Source organism: Bemisia tabaci, chromosome 1 (assembly GCF_918797505.1).
Source record: "Bemisia tabaci chromosome 1, PGI_BMITA_v3".
Classification (NCBI taxonomy): domain Eukaryota; kingdom Metazoa; phylum Arthropoda; class Insecta; order Hemiptera; family Aleyrodidae; genus Bemisia; species Bemisia tabaci.
In genome coordinates, this window is record NC_092793.1 from 73,631,607 (window position 1) to 73,652,162 (window position 20,556).

The 20,556-nt window shown below is 38.5% G+C and overlaps 1 protein-coding gene across 1 annotated transcript in view; it reads left to right on the forward strand.

Moving 5' to 3' along the window:
- The window catches only part of LOC109033114 (agrin), a 310,568-nt gene that overhangs the window by 237,747 nt on the left and 52,265 nt on the right, over positions 1-20,556 (forward strand). The window contains exons 9-11 of the mRNA XM_072296169.1: positions 3,081-3,175; positions 5,477-5,591; positions 17,105-17,350. Coding sequence (XP_072152270.1) covers positions 3,081-3,175; positions 5,477-5,591; positions 17,105-17,350 — 456 coding nt within the window. The remainder of the gene's footprint in view (positions 1-3,080; positions 3,176-5,476; positions 5,592-17,104; positions 17,351-20,556) is intronic.

The window sequence follows — 20,556 nt, forward strand, 5'->3', positions numbered from 1 at the left end:
CATTGTTATTAAGAAAACAAGAGCACCTGCAATTTTTTGGTATGGAACATGGACATCCGGAGAACAAGAATAGTTGTATTCAGACGAAGCCATTGAAAAACACCGAGCGCCTTCAAAAATGTGTATTTTATTGCATTAAAACGTTGTTGTTGAACGAAAATAGGGCGATTCCGAGTTTTACGCAAATCGATTCAACATGAGACGAGGTATCGTTTACCAACCATATCTGCAAAGTGTTAAAAATTCACGGAGAGTTTCGAGAAAAACAATTTGACGCGTGTAAATATAAAAAAATAATACATAAAATATAAACCCAGAACAAAATTTTGTCTTTTCAGTAATTGAATACGTCCGAGTTTTATGTGATGTGTCTCTGATCGGTCACAGAGCTCGAGAACCGATCGCAACAGAGTGAGGTTGGGTCAAGTTAGGTCACGCAACTAAACTAACTCTCCGGCAAAGCTGGAAGTATCACTCGAATTGAAGGCGCCCCAATCCCGAATTCGCACACACTATTCCTACAACTTCGATCAATAGAACTTTTGGAGCTTCTTATCGCTTTCAGTACACTACAGGCTACCATTTCGCGAAAATGCGGTTATGGATAATTTGATGTTGTCAAATTTCTTCACAGAATTGTGAATGCAACGCAGAAAATCTTTTAGAACTGACAATCGCAGCTACACGTTGTTATTAAGAAAACAAGAGCGCCTGCAATTTTTTGGTATGCAATATGGACATCCGGAGAACACGAATAGTTGTATTCAGACGAAGCCATTGAAAAACACGGAGCGCCTTCAAAAATGTGTATTTTATTGCATTAAAACGTTGTTGTTGAACGAAAATAGGGCGATTCAGTATTTTATCAAATTGAAAAAAAGAAATGAGAAAATTACTTATGAACATGAAATAAAATGGTAAATGTTCATGCATTAGTAGTTACTCGCCTGCAATTTTATCGGCAACTATAAAATTGACCCTCTTCCAAATGCCCATCTAGCTAAGATAGAAATATGTAAAAATCGTATTCCTTTAATTATTTCCTACCTGCGTATGTAACAGCGTTGCCAAATAGTGCGATTTGTGGGACCGTTATCAGCCAACACGAGAGGAATAGCGACTTATCATGATCATTTGTGATGCATCATGGCAGTGTTTCCAAATGGTGCATTTTCTTTACCAGAATCATTTCCATTAGTGTATCGCGGATGTCAGTCCCGCAAATTACCAACGATTACACAAGGAACTATACGCAACATATTTATTCTTCTTTCACGAGAAAATAAACGACACGATGAGAAGTCTGTAAATCGATTCATGAACAAGATACACGTGTTTAGAAATCAATATCAGTTCAAAGGCCATAATAAAAATGACGGCATGCATATAGTCGAACTTCCGTTTGATTTTTGTCAGGAATACTTGTTAATACTTCTCTCAGAAGTTGCTTTTCGAACTTCTTTTCTTGTGAATGGATGGTTACGTAAAATTTTGTCGAGAAAAACCTTGAACTTTTTCTCTAGTTCAGACCTTGTTCAGTGACTTATCCTAAACCTCTCTTTTTAAAATGCTCGTAGCTTGATGATAAACATTCTAACTCCGAGGAAAGCCCAGGAAGCACTATACTGGTTTTTTGTGTTTAAAAACCCACCTGTCCCCAGAAGAAAACATATTTATAATACATAGAGTTACCAGTCTTAATTGCACTTTCATCCTCGGAATTGGTAACCTTCTTTCCTGAATCTTTTACGTTGCGACCTCTTCCGGAACATCCGACCACCACATGATATTAAGTTGCATTGTTATTACCTTCCCACGAAATTACATTTTTCGGATTCCTGAGATGAAATGAAAATAAGAGTTTCAGTCCGGATTTAATTTGAAATAACAAGCTTGTTGAATTCGCGAAGATAAAATGAAAGTCGAGAGCGGCACTCGTTGAAGTGCGTTCCATGAATTAAAGGCCGCTTTTGTTCCGCACCAAATATCACAACCCCCGTGCAGACTATATTGTTTTAGATCTATGGTTGACTTTCTCTCTCTCCTTTTTTTTCAATTTTTCGTCAAAAAATGTAGAGATTTTTATCAAGGATTTTTGTTTTATAAATGTTATACTGCCTTTTTTTTAAAAAAATATTTTGATTGTGCACTTCTGAAGGGAGATTGTAATAAAAAATTCAATCATTGGAGTATTTTCGTGTTTGCACACAAGAGAGTGGACTTTAATTCGAGAGTGAAAACTTTTTAGTAGAATGATTATCGTTGAAATGAGTTAGGTGATGGAAATTTAAGATTTTGAAATGAATAAATATTTGATATAAACTAGTATGAATAAACAATATAAAATAAAAAATTAATGAATACATATTCTGAATTAACATGCAGAGATAAACAAATAAAACGAAATGACGTGGATTTACACAAATACGTAAATAAAATAAACTAAAGTAGATTGAAATAAATAACATAAAATAAAATAAAGTAGATTGAAATAAATGTAAAGAAAATAAAATAAATCAAAATATTTGAATAAAATAGTATTAGTATATAGAATTTATCTGGCTCCAAAGCAAATTTTGGCTATAAGGCACCTCGTTTGCTCCAAGATATACACAGCATTGTATCAAGTTAAAGCGACAATTTCTTGATCAGAATAATTGTTCTCTGAATTTGAGAAACTTTATTGTGAAATTGTATTATAATGAAGATTTCTTGATACGAGAAAATCGTTTTCTTAATTTGAGACAATCAGTAGTGTTCTTTTATTACAAAAAATTGTGTTCATTCATGCCAACAATAGCAGTGTTTACTCAAGAAAAATTGTGTTGAAATGACACAATGTTCTGTTGCGCCAACACAAAGGCTCCTAAACCTACTTTGTAGTGTCAATTAAATGCAACTCGTTTACTCCAATCAACACAACATAGCTCAACACAACTTATCGGTTTGATGTATCCATACGATTTTTTTCCGTGTATCCTCTCGATTTTTTTTTGTCAATTTTGACCCAATGTAGATGAAGATTGCTGTATCAAAATGGTCTTTTTAATTTCATTATTGTTTATTTTTGGAAATTACAGATAGCTGCGAAAACAAAAAGTGTGAAACGTACGAAATTTGTCAAAACGATAGTTACGGGGAGGCTCATTGTGTCTGTCCACCATCTTGTCCTCCGGTAAGCTCTAATCTTTTGGCACTTAGCAACATTATTCTCTGAACAACGTTGTAAATTCAGACAACGAAAACTCTAATCTTCATACTCTATATGATAACCTTTAGAAGTGTTTCATCTTCTACTCCTTCGTGTCAATTTCATAGATTATGTCCTTCATATAATTTCCAAGATAAACACCGAAGTCTATGTTGAACATCTTTACAAGAATTCCTTACCGTAAAGACGTTGAATATTTGCACTGTAATATGTATGCAAATGGCGAATTTGCTCGATAATATGTATTCATGCGACTCTAGCTAAACGTTTGAGACTAAAGTGCGAAAAAAAAGAAGAAGAAAAAGTGAGGAGTATACATTGACTAATTTACTATGCTGATAGAGGCAATATACTAATTAGACCGAGTTCATCAGAAAGGAATCAACCCTTATTAAGTTGAAACCGTGAAAAAGAGGTTTGAAGTTTTATTGCTGCACAAGGCATAATGTAAAAATTAAACTTTAATCTCTCTTTTTACAAACCAATGTCTTTTTCTCAACTTTCAGTTTTGGCAGGAGAAAATGGTTTGTGAAACTCAGAGACATTCTTAACTCATATTTTCAAAAATGTGGGTTGGTTCCTTTCTGATAAGCTTAGCCCAATTGAGTGTGATCAGGTATCCGAAAAAGGGCCTTCAAACAGTGAAGTAGGCAACACCGCATTACCACCGAGTCGAAATAGTGGTATCATCCGTTTGAATGGTTTGTTTGCCCTCGCCCCAGGCGGAAGGATTCCCTCCCTCCGCCAAAAACACGTTCTGTACGTCGCGTTGTACTAATGCTACTCTCTCGAATCTTAATAATGTACTTGCCCTGTTTTCTTGACATCAATGCGCTTCTTAAATATTCGATCAATTATTGGAAAAGAACAAACCCCTATTCTGTTGTCATGAGACTAAAGAATTCACCCACGAAAAAACGAATTCAACGCATTGGCGCCTACAAACCTAACAGGGATACTTCACGCATTGCGCAATGCGTGAAGTATCCCTGTTAGGTTTGTAGGCGCCAATGCGCTTATCGCGCTGGCAGCACGCCGCGCCGCGGCCGCTCCGCTCTATGTTGGGCTCAAATATTTAAGGTCATTTGAAGGACGCCATTTTTTGTGTCAGAGCAAAGTGCGATATATCGCATCGATTCGTTCCACAATTTCAGCTACTTGTCATTTTCTTTTCGAATTTTGAGATCGCACTTCTGTTGTCACGAGTCCAAAGAATTCATGAAATAAATTGGACAAAGAAATTCAACGTATTAAAATCAGTGTTTTTTCAGAGGAAACGTATCACATTCGATACTAATATCAAAACTGCACTCGAACGCGGTATTTTTCCTATATAAAAAAAAAAAAAAAAACCTTGCCTTTAGAACAACGTAACAAAAGTAGAATTTGAATTTGTCTTTCAAATTTTGTCAGTGAACTTCCATTGTCTCATCTGAATAGAAATTCCAGCTAAAAATTCAATTAAACATGGGCAAGTAGCTGAAGACATGGAGCTACTCGATGCGAATGACGGATGTCGTCTCGACACAGAATATGGCGGCCATTGAATCAACTTAACCTTAGAGTTCCTTTATACTGAGAGTCAAGACAATGCGAATCCATTTCTGATTGGTTAACCGGATTTTAGGCCTTCACAGTGTCACAAACGGGAATAAAGATTACATTTTCACCAATTGCAAAGATTATAATCTGGAATGGACCGAGGAATTTCGGGTTCGACAAGGAACAAACGGAATGAAAGAAGGAACGGAGAAAGGAATTTAAGAATGAGCCGATCAAAGATTATGAAAAACGTTCAATTTCTGTAATCTTTATTCCCGTTTGTGACTCCACGAGGGGTGTTGTCTTGACTCTCAGTATAAAGGGACTCTACTTAACCTGTCTATTGATCCATTAAATACTTTCTCCAGGGAAATTTGACACCGTGTGTATGTTCATACAAAGTCTTTCCCGAGCATGGCATAATAGGCTTTTAACTTCAACCTGGAATATCTCAGGGTTCGCTTTCCACTGTTGAATCGGATCCATCGCGATCCGAGTTGGATTAGCGGGAATCGTAGGGGTGCGGGGTGGTGGGGTGTGGTGGAGGGGGGGAGGAGGGAGCAATTAATAAGACAAACGGTAACCCGACTGGCGGAACAAAGTAATGTTAAAGTGGGAATCTAAAAAATTAACACGGGGTCGTCGGTTGACGGAGGGGCTGCGAGGGGACGGGGAGGGATTAAGCGGGGGTATTTTTTCTCATTTTTCCTTGTGTTGTTGCAGGAGGAATCGCCGGTGTGCGGCTCGGATGGGGCCACGTACCGGAGCGAGTGCGAACTGAGGCTCGAGTCTTGCAAATCACGTCAATTAGTCACCGTGGCAAGCCAAGGCGACTGCGGTAAGTCCACTTGTCCCTGTCATCGTTCCCGGCCCCCGAGTTTTTTCTCCCTCCGCACGCGCGCGCCGGCGGCGCTGTTGAAAAATTTAACTGCAACCCGTTCGCAGAAAAAAAAGTGTCGGGATTATCCCCTAAAATTGTGGTACCACGCCAATTTGTTTTATAATGGGGACATTTCCACTCAATGGACCACTAGACAAGGTACGAATTTCAGCATTCTGATACATGTTTCTTAACCAAAATTGCACGTAGAACACGATACGCATAACGAAAATTACCGAAATTAACTCCTTACGAAGATATTTAATGATTCTTGATGCGTGCATTCAAACCACCCGCTCATGAAAACCCAATGCTCTGCGTGATTCACATCGTGTGCTAAACGTTAGCATGACAGTTTCTGCGATATAAAAATCTGGCAACCTCAATCTTGACGCTTTGGCTCAGCTGTAGCAAATTGCTTATAGTTTGAACAACACATGGTGGGAAATGAACATTACTCGACTGAGAAGCTTATTGAAACCGTTGTAGTGCGCGATTTGACTCACGTAGAGCTCTGAGTTTCTTGTGAGCCGGCAGTTCAAATTCCTCGTAACCAATGTGAAATAAAAACGTTAGTATCTTCGTTAGGAGTTGGTTTCAGTAATTTTCGTTAGGTGAATCGTATTCTACGTGAAATTTTGGTAAAGAAACATGTATCAGATTGCTTAAATTCGTACCTTGTCTAGTGGTTCATTTGTTTTATAATGGGGACATTTCCACTCAATTGGGGCAGTACCGCAACTTAAGATGGGTTGGTAACCTAATTTATTGGGGTACTACCTTGTCTCTGGTACTACCACAAGTAATCGGAAATGCCTCTATCATCCAGCAACCCCGTGCTCTTTTTCTCTGTGATTAGTAACTTGAATGGGTCACATTTTTATAATAATTCCGGAAGTACCTACCAGGTGAGAAGATTGTTTGGTGATTTATTACATACACTGAAAAAACAATGAAGTTGATTCAACATTCTGGATGTAAAAAAGTGTGCGAGAATTTACGAAATGCTGAATTAACTGCTACAGCAGTTACTTTAGCGATGTCCAGATGTAAAATTAACTGCCGTGGCGGGTAATTTAGCATTTTGTGAGTTCTCACATACTTATTTTACATCCAGAGTGTTAAATCAACTTCACTCTTTTTTCGGTGTATTTTTGGAGCCAACACACCGGAGAAACCTGCTTATGAAAAGTACGAAAACTCCAAGGAGTTTCAAACTTGCCAGAATGGCGACAGCCATGTTGCTATCTCCACTGATTTTCGTTAAAATAGAAAGTATTCCAATGTGAATTTGGTATCATAAATGATTATTTTAATTCTAAAGATGTAGTTTCGACTTTTCTATTGTCCCCATAAACAAGAACGACAGATATTCGACGGCAGTCGTAGAGGTCTGTGTTCGCCTCTGATTGATGCTGGATGACATCATCCGGTTTGGCGATGAACCGGAGCATTTTAATTTGCGGAAAAGATACGCATTTTAAAACGCGTTCTACTCGGTTTCGGAGTTCCTCTCTCAAAGGACGCTTTTAGTATTGAAAAGTCAATCGCCATGCTCAGCTCGGCAACTAAGCTATGAGCTGGGCTTTTCATTTACGCGTCAGTTCTTTCCGAGCGCTTTTCATCGTTTGTTGATATCCCCGTTAATTTCATCGTCCGGCTTTCCACTCCATTTTTTACCGTATGATAAAAACTCTAATCATTCAATGATGCACGGCAAGTGTATTTTAACAAAGCATCACCGTGAAACAATTTCTCGTCAGATCCAAAGAATTATTACTAGTAGTTGTCACAGTCCTTTGGGACGAAATATTGTAGAAACAGTTTCTTGTCTCGAATTTTCAACCAGCAAAATCCAACGAAACCTCCATAGTTAGTTTATACCAACCGAGTGAACGCATCCTAACGCGCCAGTGTTTGTAACACTGCAGCACTATGATCAGGTGTTCAGGTCTCGTTCCGATTTTCTGCTAGACGACCAAAGCCTTGGGGGCTCAATAATACGTGCCAATTTGCATTTAACAGCAGGAATTTCTTTCTTAAAACCCTCAGTGTTTTTACGAATAAGGTTAATTGGATCACATTTAGCAAAAAGGAACGAGCGCGATTACATTGTTTTCAAAATCGTGCAACTTCTTCTTTTCTTTTATAAATACTCAATACATATACAGTATTAAAATTTACACAGTTATGTTCCCTTACAATGAACAATTTTTTGGCGAGAAGCTAAAAGTATTTGCTATTCTAGGAGATTTTTAGATAATTATGAAGAAGCAACATTTTCACAACACTGTAATCGCGCTGATTCCTTTTTGCTAAATGCGATCCAATTTTGCTGTTAGCAGAATCACCAAATCCGTTTAAATCAGATCAGTCAAATTTTTAAGTAAACTTGATTCCAGATATTTGGTTTTTGCGGCTCTCCTCGGTAACACGGCAGTAATAGATAGATAGATAGATAGATATTTTTATTCAAAAAATTCAAACATAAAATAAAAACAACATTGTTCTGCCCGGCAAATTGGGATGCCCAATTAAACTGCCGGATCAGACTTAAAGTAAATTTAACAAATAAATGTAGAAAAAAGAGAGAAAAAAAAAAAAAAAAAAAAAAAAAAAAAAAAAAAAAAAAAAAAAAAAAGGAAGAAGAAATAAATAAATTAAAAAAAAATAAAATAAATAAATAAATAACATGAACATCGACTTAAATTAAAAACAGAAATAGACCCAAATGAAAACCGAAAAAAGACGCAATTATATATATATATATAAAAAAAATAAAAGAATGAAAGAAAAAGAAAAAAAAAAAAAAAAAAAAAAAAAAAAAAAAAAAAAAAAAAAATGAATACATGAATATAAATATCTTAAATACAATTAATAAAGAATTTGAAACAATACAATTACTAAATTTTAAAACACAATTAACATGATGAATAAAATAACAAAGGAAATGAAAGAACAAAGGAAACAAAGGAAAGATAAATAATATAAAATAAATATAATAATAATATAAGATTAATTAATAGATAAATTAATAGAGAAATAGATACGAGATACTACTATAATCTTACCCTATAATCTTTTATAAACTATATTATATTAATGTGAAAATTTAAGGGGGGTATTTTTTGACAAGTATTGTAGCCACAACATGTGGCATTTATTAACACTGAATAAATATATAAATTATAGATATTAGTAGATACATTAATAGATAAATCTTAAAATACGATGTAATTATAATATAACATTAATAATAAGTAATAATTGGTCCATAGTAATTGGACTGCATTTTGCAATTTGGAACTGCAAATTCTGGCCCGGTTTAAAAACAACGTATGCGCCATAAGTTTCCCTATGCACATAAATGCTTTTTCAAATGAGCCAGAATTTACAGTTCCAAATTGCAAAACGCAGCCCAATTATAAAATATAGAAGCGTGCTACAGGAGTGGAAAATTATCCAAAAACGAAACACTGCCTACCATGCTCATCCAACCACTCAGACTCTTCCAAAATTCTCTCTAGCTCCTTCTTAACCATGGCAGTGCTCATTTTTGGATATTCCCGAAAAACAACCGGTAAATTATTTAACAGCGATGGTATCTGCACCCGAATTGTCCTGTCTCCGTAGTTATTATTAGTTCTTGGCACCTTGAATAAAAGTGAGTTTGCGCAGGACGTTGGCCTAATTCGAGGAACAAATTCATCAAAATAAAAAGAAGACTCGTAATTTAACACAACTAATTTATAATTAAGCAGAAAATCCACAGGGTAGGCTCCCAACAATTTATATCCTTCCTCTCTTTGCATTGGATCTGTCACGTCTTTCCCTGTTACCACTCTCACTGCTCGATCTTGTACTTTTCTTATATTTTCTAGGACTCTACTGGTCACCAAACCCCATGCCGTTAAACCATAACGCAACAGCGAGTCAAATAACGCGAAATAGACCACCCTTAGCAAGTTGGCCGGGAGGTATTTTTTAACCGTTGCAATGCCAAATAACGCTGATCTTAATCTGCCATTCAAATATTCTCCCTGCTTATTCCACGAGAACAATGTATCTATAATTACCCCTAAGTATTTATAAAAATCTACTTGCTCAACAACAGCGTTACAATCACAACTGCCTTCACTCCCTGATTGTAAACAAGCGTGATCATGAAACACTATCCTCAATTTTTCAGTTTTTTTGTTTTTGGCTCGAACGTGCATTAACTTTGTTTTCTGTCTACTCAAAGATATTCCTACGTCATGAATCCACTTTTGCAAAACATTGAAATCTTTTTGTAACATTATTCTTGCCGCACATAATTGCTCATGCGCCATTGCAACACTTAGATCATCTGCAAACATAAAATGGTTTGAAAACTGGAAGTTTGAGCTTATATTATTAACATATAGAATGAAGAGAAGCGGCCCCAAGATACTTCCCTGCGGCACTCCACTTAACAAGCTGACCAGTACACTGAAGGACGAGCCTAGCCTTACCGTCATTTTTCTGTTTCTTAAATAGCTCTCGAAAAAAACCAACGCCTGCCCTCTGATGCCAACAGTTTCCAGAATTTGTATTAACGTTTTATGATTAATGACATCAAATGCTTTTTCAAAGTCTGCGAATAGTAGAAGAACATGCATTTTTTTGTTAAGACTGGAATTAACGAAATTGCCAAAGTCTTCCAGCAGCATATCAGCACTTTTACCACGTTGAAAGCCATATTGTTTTTTATCGATAACGTCATTTTCTCGAACAAAACGAGATAATTGCTTCATTACCACTTTCTCCATAATTTTTTCTATTACCGGTAACAATGAGATAGGACGGTAATTAGAGCAATTATAATAGTGGTGACATCACCCTTGGAATTCTCCGTTAAATCGAATTCGACCTAAACAATAACACCAACTATGACCTAACCCCTTACAGTGCGACCAATGAGAATAAATCGATATAAATCACTCTCGTGTGACGTAATGCTAATAGCAAGTATAGGTACATGTGCAGCCGACCGAAGGGGATGGCTGTGACTCAAGGCTCATTTCACGCTAGACGAGTTGCGATACGAGGCGACTCATAAGTAGACGGCTTTTTCCGCGATTAAATATCGGAATCGCTTTGTTCCGCGCACTCACCAGTCATGCGAGGAAATCTGTGCAAGTGCTTTTCCGCCTTGCCAAGTTGAACTCGTTTCTGAAGTCTAGGCATTGAAAGGCGCCATTGTCATACGCCAGATTTCCTGTGCAGGAAGAGTAACTAACCTAACGTAACCTCTAGAATGGCCACCAGTGGGCCGATTACTGAAATTGATAGGCAGAGCTGCAGATAAAGGAAACAAAATAGATATAGTGGGATCCTATTGGTGGAAGCAGGTGGTTGCAATGGACAAATGAGGCATAGGAAATAGACTAACTGGAGGTAACCGACAAGAGATCCGACAGTTAGTCCATCATTTCCCCCTCAGTGTGTAAGAACCATCAATTACAACCAATAGGATCGCTCCATACTTCCTATGTCTTCTTTGTCTATCGCTGAGTCTGTCAATTTCAATAATCAGTCCACTGGTAGAGTCCACGCCAAATAAGTTTACGCACTTCAGATTGTGACAGAAGATCCGACACCGTGCTTCTTGCATTTACATTTGTTTTCGCCGTTATAAATGTGCATTTACAAATAAAAAAAAAAAAAAAAAAAAAAAAAAAACATATAAAAAAACGTCAGACGATCTTCTTCGCAGTCTAGAAGTGCGTAAACTTATTTGGCATGGGCTCTAAAGAGTCCGCATTGATAGATATCTTGGAGTGAAATCTGGAGCGCATTTCACCATGGAGCGTAATTTACCCACCCCCTCCCCCAAAACAAAGCGGTGCATGCATGAGAAGGGAAATTTTCTCCAGAAGAGCAGAGCTGACGCCATAAAATGATTTTTCATCGAAGGTTGTGTAAATTATGTAGTCGCCCTTTTATTGTACATAGCCGTAAGAGATGTGTATGTTTGTGTGGAAAGCTCATCCAACCGTCTGATTATTGAAACTATATCTGGCTTTGTCGCCAAGTTAAATTTAGACATAGCCCTGTTTGCGCTATGTAACGTTCCGAATTTCTTTGTATTGTCGAGCGGGAATAAATTTCATCAATCAGGCCATTAAACGAACATTAAAAAATCACCACACAGATGGTCTGGCTCTCCCTATAAAGATACTGTATTGTCAAATGTCTTTCTTCTTAACCTTATCCTATAATGTACAATCACAAGAGTAGCGCCTAACGCGTAACGCATAACGTATAACGCCGAAGGCGCGAAACGCTTCATGGAGTTGGTTCGCGTAGCAGTCAAGAGTTTAGCCCCTTACTTTGAGTTAATTGTAAGAACAGAATATCATCAGCTTGCCTTTCGAGTGAGATAATTAAATGCCTCAAACTTGGAGCTTTCTTTTAATCAATTTTCGCAAACAAGAGATTCGCACCAGTCGCGATGATTCCCTAGTGTATTTTCCCCAAAAATAAAATAGATCGCTCGTATCACATCCCGGCCGCTTTAGGCACAACTCTCAGTGGGCCTAACCTTAGAGAGCCACTTCGCGGCCATCATTCAAAAAGTCGAAAATTGTGGGATCGTCGCTTTCTTAAAGGCGAGAAATGAAGGGCGTCGGCTGTGAATGTTTAGGAGTCTTTCAGATCGGAAACGAAAATTCGAGCTGTCGGAGAGCTCATAGTAAAGATTTTTAATGAGAATGCCGATGAATGTGGCAACGCTGCAGGTATCGTACTTTAAACGCAAGCATAACTTTCAATCCCCTGTTTGCTTCTCGCTCCTTGCACTCTCCATTCGAAGATGAATGTTTGATAACGACTTCATTTCACCGGTGCACGAGCCGTGTTCAACATAGCCACTACCTTTTATTTGATCAAATTAGTTTTCTCCTATTAAAAGATTTTAAATAGATTGTAAGTCGAGCCTTCTTCGGGCTTTATTCGCCAGAGCTCTTTAATTTGACGGCTGTCTTAATCAATATCTCTCTCATAGTCTCCGGAGCTCTAAATTTGGACGTACTTAATAGGCTCTTTTAATCATTTTTCCATCAAATCTTTTTGCAAGTGTGATAGTTTTCTTTTTTCACAGACTATGTATGAATTTTTACGATCCGAGCAGTATTGCAAAGCTTATACCTACTCACGTTGTCTCCTGAAAGAATCTCTCAAATTCTATCAGCGCTATTTGCACGGAGAAAAAAATTATGGTTAAAAGCACCACATTACTAATGTTTCAAATGTGCTCTTCGTTGAGTAAAAAAATGAAGTAGTCATACTATCACTTTATGATAAAAATAGGACAGTTATCGGTTATTTATCCACCAAATAGGAGCTCATTTGAAGCACCAATTCAGCCAGAAGTAGTAAGTTTACCACGGTTTTTTCCAAGACCGTCTTTCGACGCATTCCGAGTCGGTAAAATTCCGTGCTCTATTTTGCGATTTTGCAACCCCGCGCCGCGGTGGCTCCCGATAACAAGGGCGGTAGCACACGAGGGTAGCCAGGTTTGGCGGGGGATGAAGACATGGCGCTCGACAATGCAGAGTCGGAGGTGCGAGAAAAGCATAATATTTATATTTTGATAGCGTCGCCGAGGTGGTTCGATAGCGGGATATGCTAGGCGGCTGAGGCTCGCACCGCTCCGTGCATAATGTGCATGTTTGCCAGCGCTACTCTGCGAGTTGACGAATTTTCGCCGAGTAAATTTTACAGACATTCAACGGTTCATTTCTGACTGCCTCAGCCCTCTATGGCTATCGTAGGGGTAGAAACAAGATATTTTAGGGAAACCGCACTAACACTTATTGAAATACATCACTTATTAATAATAAGGCCCAAACCGGTATAGATCTCTCGGCGTGACTCCAACTTAATATTCCAATGCAAACTGCCTGAGCGGAACACTCTCCCCCCTCAGTTTTGTACTGGTGCGCATTAGAGTTAAAAAAATTTAATTTTGACTCTAATTTTAATTTTTGGAATCTCTTGGCCTTGTTTCCCCGCGAAATGGTGTGGACCCAGCACCATTTCTCCACCTCGTTACATACAGTTCGGGCCACTTCTTAGTGTTTAATTTTTTCACTTATTGAAATATATAGACAAATTAATGAACGAAGAAGGTAATGCTATATTGGAACGATCCCATTGGTTAAAACGAGTGGCTGTCATAGATTAAGGGGGAAAATTACAAGGTCCCTCACCGGTTGCCGTTAGTTAGTCTTTTACACACCTCCCTTGTTCACCTCCACCAGTAGGATCGCTCCATTTTCATTTTGTCCTCTTTTTCTATCACTTTGTCTATCAATTTCAATAATCAGCCCTCTGAGCATTCTATGATCGAGCGAGACAGAAGATAAGTTCGGAGTCCAATGCTACTTTCTGCTTAATGATCACGGATGAGCGGTCGTTGAAAGTACGATCGGACAAAAATGATGACTGGTAAATGTTGGGTTGAGAACTTTGCCAGGCGAGTTTTTTCTATGCATCCCAGATCGAGTGCAGTACGTGTGTCTGCAGGGTACAACAATATGGCAAAGCAGGAATCGCCAGATATTTTCATTAGATCAGGGAAACCAGGAGAACGTCGAGGAATTTTTGAGAATGACTGGAAATTTGAAAGATTTTGAAACATGAAACCTGCAAATACATAAGCGCTGTCCATACAATCAAACCGAGTCTCAGCTTGGTTCGAGGTTTAAATGCTCTGCACGAGTTAAACCCTGAATAGTGAGTTGAGGAACAAATTTCATTGAGGAATAAATCGCAATTCGACGGTGAAACTCCCAAACCTTGTATCTCGTTTGCAGTGTTTAAAAATCTCCGAACCTGTTTTATTTTTTTAAAAGGAGGATTAATCAACATTTCCTCTTTAGATTTTCTCAGTTTTTGCCTCGCACATCAGAGAGGAAAAATCACAGAAGTATTAAAGAATGGGAGTTGAGTAGTTCTTTGTTTAAAAAATCAAGCGCGGCAGGAAGTCTGCAACGTCGTAAACCGAGATACGTGGTTTGGTAGTTTCACCATTAAATTGTGGTTAGTGGAATGATTAATATCTAGGGGGGGAAAAAAGGTTCATATGTTTCTATCATTTGCAATGAAATTAATGCCAAAAAATTTTCACTTACGATTGTGCACGTACAAGTTGTTAATGTGAAAAATCAGAGAATTCCCAGAATTTTAGTCAGAGAAACCCTGAGAAAGTAAGGGAATTTTTCTCCGCCGAGTCTATTGATGCCCTGTAAGATCCCTGTCTCTGTGAGGGACTTTAGAACCGATGGCCAATTTGAGCGAGTTTCTTTACACCTCGCAAAGAATGCTTTTTGTGCAAATTCGATAACGCTTCCATTGCCGGCGGAGGGGCGGGGATCGCTGAGTGTCGTATCATTTTTCCCGGCAGGGATTTTAATTTTAAAGCCAAATAAGAGCTCGCGTCGCGCAGATGACAAGAATGATAAAATATAAATTAAAGGCGACGAGACAAATTGCCCGGGCGCGCTGGCGTGAAAAATTCCCGCGTTTAATCTCTTTTAGAGGAAAAAAATAAGGGCGCTTCATGAGATTAGTCGGAAAGAATTAAGGTTCTTAAGATCCAGATCCGTGACTGAGTAATAGGAGAATAAATCAGGAGCCGAGATCTTATGACTTCTCATTCTTAAATTCGCCCCTTTCACGCCCGGCTGGACTCATCGACATTTTCGTTCCGGGAGTCTTGCAGTTGCAGAAATAACCTCTCGATATTTTTGTCCCAAGTCCAGTTGCCGAATTGTAATATAGAAACTCTCCTTTTTAGAGAAAATACCCACCGAAACATGACCCGAGCCTGTAATTAATATGATGTTAGAATGGTGCTATGTCAGTGTTTCTCTCACTGTTAAAGGGAAATCAAAGCCAGCGGGCTGGCCGATGAAATAGATAGACAAAGCGATAGACGAAGAAGACATAGGGAATATGGAGCGATCCTATTGGTTGAAATGTTTGGCTCCCATAGACTGTGGAAGAAATGATGGACTAATTATAGGGTCTCTCGTGGGCTCCGTCCGTTAGTCTATTATCTTCCTTATTGCAACCACCCGCTTTCATTAATAGGATCCTTTCAGATCCTTTTTGTCTTCTTTGCCTATAGTTTTGTCTATCAATTTCAACAATCAGCCCGCAAGAATAACCGGTATCAGTCTATCAATAGGACCCCAGCAAAGCGGCTCCAATGCAACTGTCTGCGGTCTGATCATTGAAATTGATAGACAAGGCTATAATTAAAGAAGAATAAGGGAACATGGAGCAATCCTATTGTTAGAAACAAGTGGTTGCACTGGACAATGTAGATAAGTAATAGACTAACGAAAGGCAACCGATAAGAGACCATATATACTTGGTCCATCATTTTCCCCGTAGTCTGTAAAAACGACCCATTTCCATTGGGATCGCTCCAAACTCCCTAAGTCTTTTTATCTATCACTTTGTCTATCAATTTTAATAATCAGACCGCAGATAGTTCGCATAACGCTCTCTGCCCTGCTTTATTCTTCTCAGTTAGTTCATTTTAACTCTAATTCTAATTTCTTTCTGACTTTGAATGGCCCTCAAAACATTTCTGTTTTTCAGTCGCAACAAATGGAAAAACTTTATAAGAAAGCTTGAAAAATTGATACTAGTAGAGTTATGCTAATTTTCGATGATATATAAGTTCATCAGTTCAATTATAAAATTTTGGAAGGGCCATAAAACTGCTCACCTTGTGTCCTTGAAAATGCCAAATTCCACCCTTTTCTTCTCTTCTCTAATCTGTCTGAAAATGCCTCAATTTGCATCTAAAAAGGGTTTTTATTGCAGCTTTTGGAGGAGGCCCCCCGGACCTCCCTTTCGATCGAAAATCTGCATCCTGCCCGCTAGCCTGATTGTTGAAATTTTGTGTTTGTCGGATAGACATAGATGATTTAGGATAAAAGGCGGAGCGTGATTGGTCGGTTACGTCTTATCGCTGCTGTATCGTACCTTTGTCAGGTGGAACGGACGACTTACTGTCGGAAACTTAAGAGGTGCCGTTAGCTTGTCGTGAGTTCCACCCTACATTGGCACGACAAAGCAGTGATAAGACATAGCCGACCAATCACGCTCCGTTTTTTAATCTACGTCATCCACTTCTACCCGACAAATACGAAATTTCAACAATTAGGGGTGGGGGGGGGGGGGGGGGGGGGGGGGGGGGGGGGGGGGGGGGGGTGTTGGTTGGTGGGGGTGGTTGGGTTGGTGGGGGTTGGGGGGTGGTGGGGTATGGTTATATAAGGTTGAAGGAGATGATATGAAAGGAAGGAGGCATTGAAAAAGACTCAGGGAATGAACGGAATGCGAAGCACCGGATAAAATAAAATGCCACTGTGAAGTTCACAAGCCCCGCTGGATGTGCTTGTGAATTCAACAGTGGCATTTTTATTTTTCAGGTGCTTCGAAGACAGGGGTAGCGGTGTCGGGGGCTGAGGCGGAGGGATGTGATGAGAAGGCCCTCGCAGCGTGCGGCGGAAACGGGTCGGCAGCCAACGAGCCAGTCTGCGCTTCGGACCTGGTCACCTATCCGAGCGAGTGCGAGATGGTCCGCCGAGCCTGCACCGCCCAAAAACGACCCCTTCCCACCGTCCTCTACTACGGCGACTGCAAAGAAAAGTTCGCCCTTGGACCCTCCTCTTTGAGTAAGTTCACCCGAGCATTATTAACCAGTCTCCTAATAAAATGAGAGAGACTGAATTTATAGGAGGCGTCCGGGGTTTGCGATTTGCCGATCGTGAGAAAACGCCTTCAAACAGTGAAGTAGGCAGCACCGCATTGTCACTCAGTTCAAATAGTTGCATTCCCTGATCAGTCGATTGCTACGTATATTCCTTTATCTCTCCGTGGCACGTTCATTTCTTCGTAGTGGTGCCAATTTTTTTAGGCTTTCAAAGATGTCAAGATCAAACTCGCCTCGAAATGATTTAGTGTTCTACTAGTGTTTTTACTGAGGGGAAATACATAATTTCCTTATTTTATGTGTTTATCAATATAAATTACAGGGACCAACCCGGCAATACAATCTATAGTAAGACGACATATTTGTATGGACGGATTAATCTACTAAGTTAATTTACGAGTTGTAATAGTGTACAGCTTTCCTTTCATTTACGTTTATTCTGGAGCGTAATTTTAATATTACTTTTTGAAAGCAAATATTATAAATGTGGGTATGAAAATGCGATCAAGTAGATTTTAATCAGTTTTGAGCTGAAAATTTTCTAACATTCTGACTATTAGAGTACCATCATTGTACGGTTAATTCTATCAATACCCCTCAAAATAAATCAATAGAATGGATCATTATTCAATTACTTTCTGGTGATAAAGCTCATTGTGCCATGGTATTTGTTTTAATAAAGCCATCAGCATTCGATCTTCTGAAAAATTTATACTGTAAAGCTTACAGCTTTCAGGCTTGTTGTTTGATAAACTTTCGCAAAGTGGAAGAACGTAAAAGTATCCTTTAGATAGAGGAAAGTTTTAACGACTCCTTAATCTCTTTTTTTTATATAAAACTTAAAGGCACAGTGAACTTCTAAATGTTGATAATCATCGATGCGGTGTGCAGAAAATTGAAAGTAAAACAAGAAATAGACCTTCTGGTTTTATTTTGCTTGAAAGTAACGAGCTGTGAGCTGCGTAAGAGCTTTCTTCCTCGTTTTATTATTCTTTTTGGTGTATTTTCAAAAGTAAAAAAGAAAGGAACTTCTCTCTTTGGCATGACTGTAGAAACTACATCATATTTTTTTGAACAAGGTTCTTTTTCAAGTTTTTTTCCTGTCTAAATGGATTGCAAGACACTTTTTGGAGGCAATAATGATAATTTTTTTTTTTTTTTTTTTTGAAACAAACCTTAAGTCCTAGTCATGTGTCCAACGCTGAGAACGTACAAAATAAACCTAGCTATGCAAAGATCTATAATCCATCAAACATGCTTTAAAGAAATTTGATCTTTTGACGAGATCGCGCAGTCGTTAAAAAGTCAACAATCGCCTGAATCCAATTTTCAGAACTGACTCGCCCTTTGAAATAAGTAGGCAAAAAAAAAAAAAAAAAAAAAAAAAAAAAAAAAAAAAAAAAAAAAATTGACAAGGTACGATGTTGTTAACGGAATCAGATAACATCAAATTGATGAATTTTGCCATTCTTATTCGTGTTCATCCAAACAAAAACTGAGCTTCCCAGTTAGCTAGATACATGTCCCTAATTAGCGTGGCTCCTAGAAAATAAATCTAGAGCCCCAAATTTACCTCCTGAAGAAAGAAAGAATTTCACCGTCCATTCGATCAAAATAATGCCAGACAACTTTTAAATTCTCACGTAGCTTCATCGAATCAGGAGGGTGTAGCATAGTTGTCATGTTGCTTCTTAGTCAAAAATTAGGGCTTGTCTCCTTGTAATTCAACGTGAAGTCTGTAAATTTCATCGCACAATCTAGTAAATCTGGTTTATACAGCAGTCTTGCGCGGGCCGAACAACATTCGTGAAAGAACAATCCGTATACTGCCGTGCTAAGGAAGAACGCCGTTTGAGCCTTTAGGCGTTGCCAAATTTCTTTTAATAAATCAGAAATTTTCGAGAAAATTTGTGAACGTTTTCCCTCCAATTTTTCAGATAATTTCGTTTGCAATTTCACCTATATTTCCTGAAAATTCCAAGGAAAAATATCCATAGCTTTCTTCAAAAATAAACATTTTATCGAAGGAAATTTGGCAACTCTCGAATGTTCATACGGGGTTTTTCCTTAGCACGGCAGTATAGGGCCCGATCGCGATTACTCTTTAAGAGTCCTCGAGTCGGTAAAGGGCTGAAAGGGAGCGCATTGCGAGGGGGTTGAAAAATGGCGATCCATATGGAAATTAAAACGTCTGTCGGTGTGTTATTGTTCGACAAAAACAGCGTTTGGATCGTCATATTCGAGTCGGCTGTGGACTCATCACCGAGAAAGGAGGTAATTGCTGCACTTAAAAGTTAATTCCTATCCGAGTAAACCCCTTCAAAGTTTCGTCCCCTCCCTGGTCCCTTTCCACTTTTCAAAGGAGCCTCGTTGTCACGCTGGGTGAAAAGTCACCGAATTCATTCACACACGGGGGGGTTATTCGTTGTGGACTTAACACGATGGACTATGATCGTAGCTTTAATATTAGGAGGAAAGATGAAATTATCTCCCACGGAAAGAACGTAATTAGTATTGTGCTAGTCGACTTTGTTATGAATTGAAGAATTGTTTGACTCTTGGGGTTTTACAAAACCACATGTCTTTGATTAATATTTAACATTAAGGCTTAAGATTTCACTCTAAGGATTTGGGTTCTTGTTTGCTGAATTCAATTAAAATACGTTTCTAATGTAAGCAGAGTGCCCCACGAGAATATTGTCAGTATTTTTTCACAATTAACTTCGGAATTGGACGTCCTGTAGAAAGAAATTACGGAAATAAAGAATTCTCCAATGTATTAGCTAAAAAAACCGTTTTGCCATGGCAATAGGAAAATAATATAAGACTTTCAGAAGTAAATAAAAATTCATCTTATGAATTATTTCCCGCTCGTCCGAAAAGAAGTAAGTAGAAAAGGAAAGAAAAAAAGGAAGAAAGGAACGGAGGAAAGAGGAAAGAAGAACACTCATATCCGATAATTATTCATGACAAAATTGACTCAACTGCAAATTAGATGCTTAAAATGTCAACAATTTTCTGGGGAAAGCGCGATGTTGAACTCCAAGCTTGCCTCAATACTCCATCTGTGGTTACTTTCGGTTTCGGCCCCTGTCTCTATTCTCTATTGGCCGCCTGTGACCGATGGGCAGTAGGATATTTTGTTGATTGTCTCCAGTCGGAGTGGGG